This window comes from Strongylocentrotus purpuratus, unplaced genomic scaffold (assembly GCF_000002235.5).
Source record: "Strongylocentrotus purpuratus isolate Spur 01 unplaced genomic scaffold, Spur_5.0 spur5_scaffold_3, whole genome shotgun sequence".
Classification (NCBI taxonomy): Eukaryota; Metazoa; Echinodermata; class Echinoidea; order Camarodonta; family Strongylocentrotidae; genus Strongylocentrotus; species Strongylocentrotus purpuratus.
In genome coordinates, this window is record NW_022145609.1 from 34,155,107 (window position 1) to 34,167,549 (window position 12,443).

The 12,443-nt window shown below is 35.5% G+C and overlaps 1 protein-coding gene across 2 annotated transcripts in view; it reads left to right on the forward strand.

The window, feature by feature from the left end:
- Positions 1–12,443, forward strand: part of LOC105442448 (kinesin-like protein KIF13A) — a 39,240-nt gene that overhangs the window by 13,697 nt on the left and 13,100 nt on the right. For both annotated transcript variants that reach the window (XM_030996463.1, XM_030996461.1), the window contains exon 2: positions 8,678–8,862. In XM_030996463.1, the coding sequence (XP_030852323.1) occupies positions 8,794–8,862 (69 nt within the window). In that variant the 5' untranslated portion in view covers positions 8,678–8,793. The remainder of the gene's footprint in view (positions 1–8,677; positions 8,863–12,443) is intronic.

Genomic DNA, 12,443 nt, shown 5'->3' on the forward strand with positions numbered 1-12,443 from the left:
GCCAAATTTCTTATCATTTTGATGATTCCAGAACCTTGCAATACACACAAATTCTTATATGCTAGATGATCAACCTTTTCTGGTCGATTCCACACCGTTTCTTTCACAATGCAATCGCAAAACCAGAACTCAACTTCATCTTTTAGTTGATTAAACTACTAATAGTTGTTATTTTCCCACTTAAAGACATTTTCAAGCCCCCTTTTTTTTCGGAAAGTTCTAAATTAATATTGTCTTTTAAATGCTGTTGGAATTTAACCTTTTCATTTTTAGGGCCTGCAAATGGACATAGTACCTTTAAAGTTCCAGATATGTGTAAAACGTATTCCATTAGCAAATAATGAAATACTCAACTTTGCCTCTGAAGAAATAAAAATTCTTCATAGTTACGTGACATATTCTTTTTGTCAATACTCCTCTTTGAAAATCCATCGGCAAAGTGATTTTGAGAATTTTAATGGATATCTGCATTTAAAGTGAATTTTGATGTGGAATTGGGAAATCTTAATGAATTTTGATATTTGGAATCTCAAAGTTTGTGAATTTCAAAGTTTAAATTCATCCAATGTACAGAAAGCCAGTGCTGTAAAGTCTTACTGCCACACAAGCCTTAATTTTCATGACTTGGACAGAGGTATATAATACATGTAATGTTTTTCTGCCACACAAGCCTTAATTTTCATGACTTGGACAGAGGTATATAATACATGTAATGTCTTTCTGCCACACAAGCCCTCATTTTCTTGACTTGGACAGGGGTAGACAATAATGTCTTACTGCCACACAAGCCTTAATTTTCATGACTTGGACAGAGGTATATAATACATGTAATGTTTTTCTGCCACACAAGCCCTCATTTTCTTGACTTGGACAGGGGTAGACAATAATGTCTTACTGCCACACAAGCCTTAATTTTCATGACTTGGACAGAGGTATATAATACATGTAATGTTTTTCTGCCACACAAGCCTTAATTTTCTTGACTTGGACAGGGGTAGACAATAATGTCTTACTGCCACACAAGCCTTAATTTTCTTGACTTGGACAGGGGTATATAATACATGTAATGTCTTTCTGCCACACAAGCCTTAATTTTCATAACTTGGACAGAGGTATATAATACATGTAATGTTTTTTTTATGCCACAGAACTGGCTTTCTGTACTGGCTTTCTGTACATTGGATGAATTTAAACTTTGAAATTCACAAACTTTGAGATTCCAAATATCAAAATTCATTAAGATTTCCCAATTCCACATCAAAATTCACTTTAAATGCAGACATGTAATTTTTTTTTTCCCACAGAAGCCTTAATTTTCTTGACTTGGATAGAGGTATATAATACATGTTATGTCTTTCTGCCACACAAGCCTTAATTTTCATTACTTGGACAGAGGTATATAATACATGTAATGTCTTTCTGCCATACAAGCCCTCGTTTTCTTGACTTGGACAGGGGTAGACAATAATGTCTTACTGCCACACAAGCCTTAATATCCATGACTTGGACAGAGGTATATAATACATGTAATGTCTTTCTGCCACACAAGCCCTAATTTTCTTGACTTGGACAGGGGTAGACAATAATGTCTTATTGCCACACAAGCCTTAATTTTCATGACTTGGACAGAGGTATATAATACATGTAATGTTTTTCTGCCACACAAGCCCTCATTTTCTTGACTTGGACAGGGGTAGACAATAATGTCTTACTGCCACACAAGCCTTAATTTTCATGACTTGGACAGAGGTATATAATACATGTAATGTTTTTCTGCCACACAAGCCCTCATTTTCTTGACTTGGACAGGGGTAGACAATAATGTCTTACTGCCACACAAGCCTTAATTTTCATGACTTGGACAGAGGTATATAATACATGTAATGTCTTTCTGCCACACAAGCCTTAATTTTCTTGACTTGGACAGGGGTATATAATACATGTAATGTTTTTCTGCCACACAAGCCTTAATTTTCTTGACTTGGACAGGGGTAGACAATAATGTCTTACTGCCACACAAGCCTTAATTTTCTTGACTTGGACAGGGGTATATAATACATGTAATGTCTTTCTGCCACACAAGCCTTAATTTTCATAACTTGGACAGAGGTATATAATACATGTAATGTTTTTTTTATGCCACAGAACTGGCTTTCTGTACTGGCTTTCTGTACATTGGATGAATTTAAACTTTGAAATTCACAAACTTTGAGATTCCAAATATCAAAATTCATTAAGATTTCCCAATTCCACATCAAAATTCACTTTAAATGCAGACATGTAATTTTTTTTTTCCCACAGAAGCCTTAATTTTCTTGACTTGGATAGAGGTATATAATACATGTTATGTCTTTCTGCCACACAAGCCTTAATTTTCATTACTTGGACAGAGGTATATAATACATGTAATGTCTTTCTGCCATACAAGCCCTCGTTTTCTTGACTTGGACAGGGGTAGACAATAATGTCTTACTGCCACACAAGCCTTAATATCCATGACTTGGACAGAGGTATATAATACATGTAATGTCTTTCTGCCACACAAGCCCTAATTTTCTTGACTTGGACAGGGGTAGACAATAATGTCTTATTGCCACACAAGCCTTAATTTTCATGACTTGGACAGAGGTATATAATACATGTAATGTTTTTCTGCCACACAAGCCTTAATTTTCTTGACTTGGACAGGGGTATATAATACATGTAATGTCTTACTGCCACACAAGCCTTAATATCCATGACTTGGACAGGGGTATATAAATACATGTAATGTCTTTCTGCCACACAAGCCTTAATTTTCTTGACTTGGACAGGGGTATATAATACATGTAATGTCTTACTGCCACACAAGTCTTAATTTTCATGACTTGGACAGAGGTATATAATACATGTAATGTTTTTCTGCCACACAAGCCTTACTTTTCTTGACTTGGACAGGGGTAGACAATAATGTCTTACTGCCACACAAGCCTTAATATCCATGACTTGGACAGAGGTATATAATACATGTAATGTCTTTCTGCCACACAAGCCCTAATTTTCTTGACTTGGACAGGGGTAGACAATAATGTCTTATTGCCACACAAGCCTTAATTTTCATGACTTGGACAGAGGTATATAATACATGTAATGTTTTTCTGCCACACAAGCCTTAATTTTCTTGACTTGGACAGGGGTATATAATACATGTAATGTCTTACTGCCACACAAGCCTTAATATCCATGACTTGGACAGGGGTATATAATACATGTAATGTCTTTCTGCCACACAAGCCTTAATTTTCATAACTTGGACAGGGGTATATAATACATGTAATGTTTTTCTGCCACACAAGCCTTAATTTTCATGACTTGGACAGGGGTATATAATACATGTAATGTTTTTCTGCCACACAAGCCTTAATTTTCTTGACTTGGACAGGGGTATATAATACATGTAATGTCTTACTGCCACACAAGCCTTAATTTTCATGACTTGGACAGAGGTATATAATACATGTAATGTTTTTCTGCCACACAAGCCTTAATTTTCTTGACTTGGACAGGGGTAGACAATAATGTCTTACTGCCACACAAGCCTTAATTTTCTTGACTTGGACAGGGGTATATAATACATGTAATGTCTTTCTGCCACACAAGCCTTAATTTTCATGACTTGGACAGAGGTATATAATACATGTAATGTTTTTTATGCCACACAAGCCTTAATTTTCTTGACTTGGACAGGGGTAAATAATCTTTCTGCCATGACAAGCTCCTTGGCTTTTCATTGGTTCCTCCACAGCATTGGAATATTATTGCATTACCTGTATTATATGTGTGTGATGTTTCTATTCAATGAGGAAAAAAGATAAATCAATTTTTTGGTCATTCAAAAGTCACAAATAAATAGTTGTATACTTTTTGGACATCAAGTTTTTTAGGCACACAAGCCTTAATTTTCTTGTCTTGGACAGGGTAGCTGATCGTCTTTTCTGCCACACAAGCCTCAATTTTCACGACTTAGGCGGGTAAATGATGTGTTTTTGCGGGACACAAGCCTCAATTTTCCTGACTTGGATAGAGGTAGACAATAATGTCTTTTGGGCATACAAGCCTTAATTTTAATTTTAAAAACCAGTCTCAACACATATTGTATTAAAAAAAACACAAGATGCATTTTCATTTAATTTTAGACAAACACACAAGAAGTTGGGAATTAAGACACACAAGTAGTCTTTAGAAGGAAAAAATGAAAAGACACACAAGATACCCCTTTTTTTCAGACACACAAGACAAAAATCTCACAAGCATACTGTCGTGAGTAGTACCGTACGTACGTCTGTACGTCCCGTTCTCGTGATCGCGTTATCTGAAGAACCGATTGATGGATTGCTGCCAAAATTTGGTCATGTATGTATCTTGCAGAGACAATGAACTGATTAGATTTTGGGGTCACGAGGTCAAAGGTCAAAGGTCACAGGGCTCATTATGTATGCAAAAACAGCTCATGATCGCGTTATCTGAAGAACCGATTGATGGATTCCTGCCAAACTTAGGTCATGTATGTATCTTGCAGAGACAATGAACTGATTAGATTTTGGGGTCACGAGGTGAAAGGTCAAAGGTCACAGGGCTCATTATGTATGCAAAAACAGCTCATGATCGCGTTATCTGAAGAACCGATTGATGGATTCCTGCCAAACTTAGGTCATGTATGTATCTTGCAGAGACAATGAACTGATTAGATTTTGGGGTCACGAGGTCAAAGGTCAAAGGTCACAGGGCTCATTATGTATGCTGAAACAGCTCGTGATCGCGTTATCTGAAGAACCGATTGATGGATTCCTGCCAAACTTAAGACATGTATGTATCTTGCAGAGCTGATGAACTGATTAGATTTTGGGGTCACGAGGTCAAAGGTCACAGGGCTCATTATGTATGCTGAAACAGCTCGTGATCGCGTTATCTCAAGAACCGATTGATGGATTCCTGCCAAACTTAGGTCATGTATGTTACTTGCAGAGCCGATGAATTGATTAAATTTTGGGGTCATGAGGTCAAGGTCAAAGGTCATGCAGCTCATTATGCATGCAAAAATAGCTTGTGATCGCATTATCATTAGAACACATTGATGGATTCCTCCCAAACTTAGATCATGTATGTATCTTGCAGAGCCAATGAACTGAGTAGATTCTTGGGTCATGAGGTCAAAGGTCATGGGCTCATTATGTATGCAAAAATAGCTTGTGAACGCATTCTCATTAGAACTGACAGATGGATTACTATTTAACTCGGGACATCTTGCAGAGCCAATGAACTGAGTAGATGTTAGGGTCTTGTGGTCAAAGATCAAAGGGTCATATATGTATATGAGAAATTGCTTGTAATCACGATATTCTGAGAACCTGTTAATGGATTACAATTGAACTTGAATTTGAAAAATTTCTTCTGTTTTGGTTTGTAAAATTGCTCTATGACGGAGGCATCATTTCGACTGCGCGCAGTCAAAGTTCCATCTAGTTCTATCATTCATCTTCTCTTCTACATGTATCTGTCCATTTTCTTCTATTCTTAAATCATTTTCTCTTTCTGTCTTTCCTTATGTTATTCTTTGTTTCTTCCTTCTATCATCTTCTCTTATGTAAGTTATGTTGTTCTTTGTTTTTATCATTCTATCACTTTCTCTTTCTGTCTTTCTTTATGTTATTCTTTGTTTTTCTAACATTCATCTTCTCTTCTATCTTTCCATTTTCTTCTATATTGTATCACTTTCTCTTTCTGTTATTCTTTGTTTCTTCCTTCTTTTATCTTCTCTAATGTTATTCTTTGTTTTTATCATTATATCACTTTCTTTTTCTGTCTTTCCTTATGTTATTCTTTGTTTCGTCCTTCGATCACATTCTCTTATTTTATTCTCTGTTATTATCATTCTGTCACTTTCTCTTTCTGTCTTTTCTTATATTTTTCTTTGTTTCTTCCTTCTATCATCTTTTCTTATGTTATTCCTTGTTTCTTCCTTCTATAACCTTCTCTTTCTGTCTTTTCTTATGTTATTCGTTGTTTCTTCCTTCTTTCACCTTCTCTTATGTCATTCTTTGTTTGTTTATCATTCTATTACTTTCTCTTTCTGTCTTTCCTTATGTTATTCTTTGTTTCTTCCTTCTATAACCTTTTCTTTCTGTCTTTTCTCATGTTATTCTTTGTTTCTTCCTTCTTTCATCTTCTCTTATGTTATTTAAAAAAAAAAATTCTATCTCTTTCTATTTCTGTCTTTCCTTATGTTATTCTTTGTTTCTTCCTTCCATCACCTTTTCTTATTCTTTCTTTTTATCGTTCTTTACTTTTCTTCCTAACATTCCTTATGTTATTCTTAGTTTTTCTATCATTTATCTTCTCTTCTACATGTATCTGTCCATGTTCTTCTATTCTTTAATCATTTTCTCTTTCTGTCTTTCCTTATGTTATTCTTTGTTTCTTCCTTCTATCATCTTCTCTTATGTTGTTCTTTGTTTTTATCATTCTATCACTTTCTCTTTCTGTCTTTCCTTATGTTATTCTTTGTTTTTCTAACATTCATCTTCTCTTCTTTCTTTCCATTTTCTTCTATATTGTATCACTTTCTCTTTCTGTCTTTCCTTATGTTATCCTTTGTTTCTTCCTTCTATAACTTTTTTTTTCTGTCTTTCCTTATGTTATTCTTTGTTTCTTTCTTCAGTCATCTTCTCTTATGTTATTCTTTGTTTTTTTGCTTCTTTCACTTTCTCTTATATTATTCTTTGTTTTTTATCATTCTATCACTTTCTTTTTCTGTCTTTCCTTATGTTATTCTTTGTTTTTTGCTTCCTTCACTTTCTCTTATATTATTCTCCGTTATTATCATTCTATCACTTTCTTTTTCTGTCTTTCCTTATGTTATTCTTTGTTTCTTCCTTCTATAACCTTCTATTTCTGTCTTTCCTTATGTTATTCTTTGTTTTTTCCTTCTATCATCTTCTCTGATGTTGTTCTTTGTTTTTATCATTCTATCACTTTCTCTTTCTGTCTTTCCTTATGTTATTCTTTGTTTCTTCCTTCTATAACCTTCTCTTTCTGTCTTTCCTTATGTTATCCTTTGTTTCTTCCTTCTATAACTTTTTTTTTCTGTCTTTCCTTATGTTATTCTTTGTTTCTTTCTTCAGTCATCTTCTCTTATGTTATTCTTTGTTTTTTTGCTTCTTTCACTTTCTCTTATATTATTCTTTGTTTTTTATCATTCTATCACTTTCTTTTTCTGTCTTTCCTTATGTTATTCTTTGTTTCTTCCTCCTATAACCTTCTATTTCTGTCTTTCCTTATGTTATTCTTTGTTTTTTCCTTCTATCATCTTCTCTGATGTTGTTCTTTGTTTTTATCATTCTATCACTTTCTCTTTCTGTCTTTCCTTATGTTATTCTTTGTTTCTTCCTTCTATAACCTTCTCTTTCTGTCTTTTTCTTATGTTATTCTTTGTATCTTCCTTCTTTCACCTTCTCTTATGTCATTCTTTGTTTGTAAGTAGAGCTGAATTTGTATGATCATACTGGCTATATTTCACACATTTAGGAGTCTAAAATTACCTTCATAGCAATTTTAAGTCCTAAAAGGACACTAGAAATGCTTAAATAAGTATAAGAGCAATAAGCATGCACTTAGTTAACATATTTTTACATGTGTTTAAATTCTCAAGTATTCAGTCATTTCGATAAAGACATAATGTTTTTAGATCTCTGTATCGGCAAGGAGTTCCGTATTAGCAACAAATTCTTGCCAATAATTATTGTTTTCTGATCTCTGTGCAGGCAATGAAGTCCGGCCAATAATTATTGTTTTTAGATCTCCGTGCAAGCAACGAAGTCTTGCCAATAATAATTGATTTCAGATATCCGTACGGGCAACAAAGTCTTGTCAATATATATTGTTTTTTAGATCTCCATACAGGCAACAAAATCTTGCCAATAATTATTGTTTATTGATCTTCGTTAGGGCCTCTCTGTATGGGCAACGAAGTATTGTCAATAATTATTGTTTTCTGATCTCAGTATCGGAAATGAAGTTCCGCCAATAATTATTGTTTTTAGATCTCCGTGCAAGCAACAAATTTTTGCCAATAATAATTGGTTTTAGATCTCCGTACGGGCAACAAAGTCTTGCCAACAATTATTGTTTTCTGATCTCCGTACTGGCAACGAAGCCTCAATAATTATTATTTTTAGATCTCCGTACGGGCAACAAAGTCTTGTAGATAATTTTTGTTAGCTCTCCGTACGGGCAATGAAGTCCAAATAATTATTGTTTTTAGATCTCCGTACGGGCAACGCAGTCTTGCCAATAATTTTTGTTGTTAGATCTCCGTACGGGCAATGAAGTCCAAATAATTATCGTTGTTAGATCTCCGTACCGGCAACGCAGTCTTGCCAATAATTTTTTTTGTTAGATTTCTGTACGGGCAACAAAATCTAACTACTAATAATTGATTTTAGATCTCGTACGGGCAACAAAGTCTTGCCAATAATTACTGTTTTTTACAACTCCGTACGGGCAATGAAGTCCAGATAATTATCGTTTTCTGATCTCCTTACGGACAACAAAGTCTTGTCAATATATATTGTTTTCTGATCTCCGTATCTGAAATGAAGTCTTGCCAATAATTATTGTTTTGCTTATCTTTCTTTCAAAGGTCTTGCCCTGAAGTCTCACTGTGTAAGATTCAATTTCACAACGAAGTCCGGCTCATCCATTGTTCCAAATGATGGTGTTCTGTTCATCATTCTTGGTACATATGTACTAAATTATATGTACGGAAGAAACAAACATCAATCTGCACAGGGGAAGATGAAAGCCCAAAGGCAGGAAGAACAGCAGGTAAGTTATCATAATGATAACATTTTTGATAGGTCTATGATAATATTGAATCAAATGTTTAATTACAGGTTCATCCAAGATTGTACTAGACCCTACTACTAGTAGGGTGTCTGATCGCGCACCCAATGTTGTGTGCTAAAACCCTTCCCATAGAGATTGTACGCTTCCCTATGTGGTCTACGTGCATTGCGCGACCATCCAAAATTGGTCAATGATTTTATGAAAAAATTTGAAATTCAAACCTTTATAACAAATGATCCTGAAGGTGAAACTCAATAAATGAGGTGTCATATGAAAGAGCAGGTTTTTCTCCATATTCCCCATAGGGGGCCACCCCCAGAATTCTAAAAATATCTTGGTCAAAACAGCGATTGAAATGTTGTTTGCATCCTAGCTCCAAAATTTGCCACTTTCCTGAGCTGCGCCCCCGCGGCTTAAGCAGGGCTAGACGTAAGGATAATATCCAGATGCTTTTTTTTTCGCTAGCCCCAAGGGATCATTTGTTATAACAGTTTGAAAATACCCTTCCCACATTTTTGGAATCAGCTAATTAGGGAGGCGTGAGCTCCGCTCAGTCCAAACCATGGTTACATCGTAACATGTGTGCTTATAGTGAATGAAAGTATGGGTGGCCGATTCTCGCCATAGAACCCGGAAGTGAATACACGTTGTAGTCAATGGCAATATCGCGGAGACAACTCCGCGATATTGCCATTGACTACAACGTGTATTCACTTCCGGGTTCTATGGCGGGAACGGCCACCCATACTAGTCAATGGCACATATCGCGGAGACAGCGTGGCTCAAGCTTGCAAGTCGCGCATTGGCTGAGCAACTTGCGTACGATATGCATACGCTTGCATATCGCGCGATACAGCTGTTTGGCTAAATTTAGCAAAACAACATAACTCTGCGTGTACGTCTTTTTCGTCGATTCTGAGCAAAATGCTATGAATATTTCAGCGTTTTGAAGGGGCTGTATCTTTTGATAGAAACATCGGCGAGACTTGAAATTTGAAATGTATTATTCTGATTACATTTTTAATTCAAATATCAAACAAAAATGGTGAAAAACGATCCCAAATTGAAAATTGAAAAATCGTTCAGACACCCTACTACTAGCTTTGAATTTTTGTAATTTTTTATTTCAGTATAGCTCTAGATCTTTATTAAATGCTTTGCTATGCTTTGCATATATTTTTTAAAACTTCACATTGCTTGTGTAGTTGATTATTACTTTTTCATAAAATCAACTATCAATGTTAATCAACATAATGTCCACTTTTTAAAGGAGTCAAGTAACTTCAGTTATGTACCTCACTTAAGAAATCCAGCCATCTGATTGGTCCAAAGTGCAGTCGCGGTTTTAGCCATTCCCGTTCACTTGTTAAAATCTGGTTTGAGCGAGCGCGGATACCATACATTGTGTGTGTATGACCACATCACACCCAAAAAAATGTATGGTATCTGCGCTCGCTCAAAGAATTTTTTTACACATAAACCAATGGGGATCTCAGCAAAATGTATTTATGCGCCATTTAGATGTGGGCATCTTTAAAAAAATCTATTGACCGGTATGCGGGCAGTTTTTTAAAGACTATTGACCGGTAGGCACCTAGGCGGGCATGGCTAAAATCACAACTCCAATTTCGACCAATCAGATGGCTAAATTTCTAAAGAGAGGTATATATAATTCAATTTATATGTGATTATAAAGAATTGCTCCCTTTTATTTGACATCATCGGCTAACTCATCTGCATGACGCCCATATGTTTTGCATATTACTGTTTCATGAAATGATGCAAAACTTTAAAAGGCCATCTTATTTTAAATCTTATCATACATTCTTTGTTATGATAGTTTAATTTATTTAAATCAACTTGATTTTATTGTAAGGACCCACACAAGACAAAGGTAGTCTCACATGTTTGATGACTTGAGCTGCACTGTTGGATTTTAATACAACCACAAAATGGCTGCCAAGATGGCTGACATTCAGTCGATCAAACAATAATAACCAATCACAAGATTGGACAATAAGTAACTAACCAATAGAAAAGCTTGTAAAGGTAGAGTGCCATGTGCCTATAGTGTGCTGGGTTGAATAGGCAATAGATAGGAAGAGTGTGTGTGTGTGTGTGTGTGTGTGTGTGTGTGGTGCTATGGCAGGTAATGTGAATGAGGATGAATGAATAGGGACAGAACAATAGAAGCCAAGAGCTAGCAGACATGAGAGAATGAATGTAGGTCAGAGGTGCGCTGAAGCATAACTGAGTGGAAAGCTAAATGCACAGTCACTATGAACATGACTGACAAAGAGATCGGACAAAATATACAGTTCCTCAGGTAGACAAAGGAACATCCCTTCACTGCTATTATGTAAAAATGTGTAGAACAGGTGTCACATGCATATTCACCTTTTGTACATAATAGCAGTGAAGGGATGTTCCTTTATCTACCTGAGGAACTGTATATTTTGTCCGCTTTCTTTGTCCGTGATATTCATAGTGAGTGTAAAATAAACAAGTAACCACTTGGATCAGTAAAATTAAAACCTTACATAATATTCAATCTTCACAGAAAAATGTCCTCATTTTAAATACTTCGTATTAACATGCATTTGATTCCTAAGAAAATGAGTCACATAAAATTTGCCTGAAATACCTAATCGAATCAAATCATGTAGTTTTCCTTCTGACATATTCCCTTTTTTTCCCCCTTTTTTTTTCCCCCTTTTTTTTTTCCCCGTCATAAATGACAAAATATCAAATATTTCATACCCAATTTGGCAATTTAAAAAAAAAATTACCAAAAATACATTTACATGTCAATGTCTTCATCTGAAAAAAAAAAATCACTGTTTCGTGAGTTTTTGTTTAAGATCCTTTTGAAATAAGTTAGCCAATTGAATAATGAAATACAATGTACACAGAGAATATGCATGCATTCCGACATACCGTAAATCTCTGTGTATAACGCGCACCTGTGTATAAGGCGCACCCCTATTTTTTGGGGGGGGGGGGGAAAAAAGAAGTTTTTTGTTTTGTTGTTGTTTTGTTGCCGAAAACCCACGCGGGGAAGGACCTTCATTTTACATCGAAGTGCAGTTGAAGTTGTGAACTTGTCACAAATAATAGTAACAATGTCGTTGTAGAAGAATGTGTAAGATCATTAATGAAAATTAAAAACAGGTCCAGACTCTAAGGCCCGAATTCACAAAGCAAGGTTTGAGCTCAGACCAAGGTTTGAGCTCAAACCTCCTTTTGTTCCGCCAAACCTCCTTTTGTTATTTACAACCTGGTTTGTAAATAACAAACGGAGGTTTGGCGGAACAAAAGGAGGTTTGAGCTCAAACCTTGCTTTGTGAATTCGGGCCTAAGGCTTCATGATACCAAGTGTCCCACACCAGCCTCATCACATCACCTAGCAAAAGCACTGTGTTCTATGCCAAACATCAATAGTCATGCATGATATGAATAGCATCCTCTAAATTTCTGACAATGGAGTACCTTGTGGTACACCATTTGTTATAAAAAAAAATTGAGGAATTATTATTATAAACTACATATTGAGATCTATT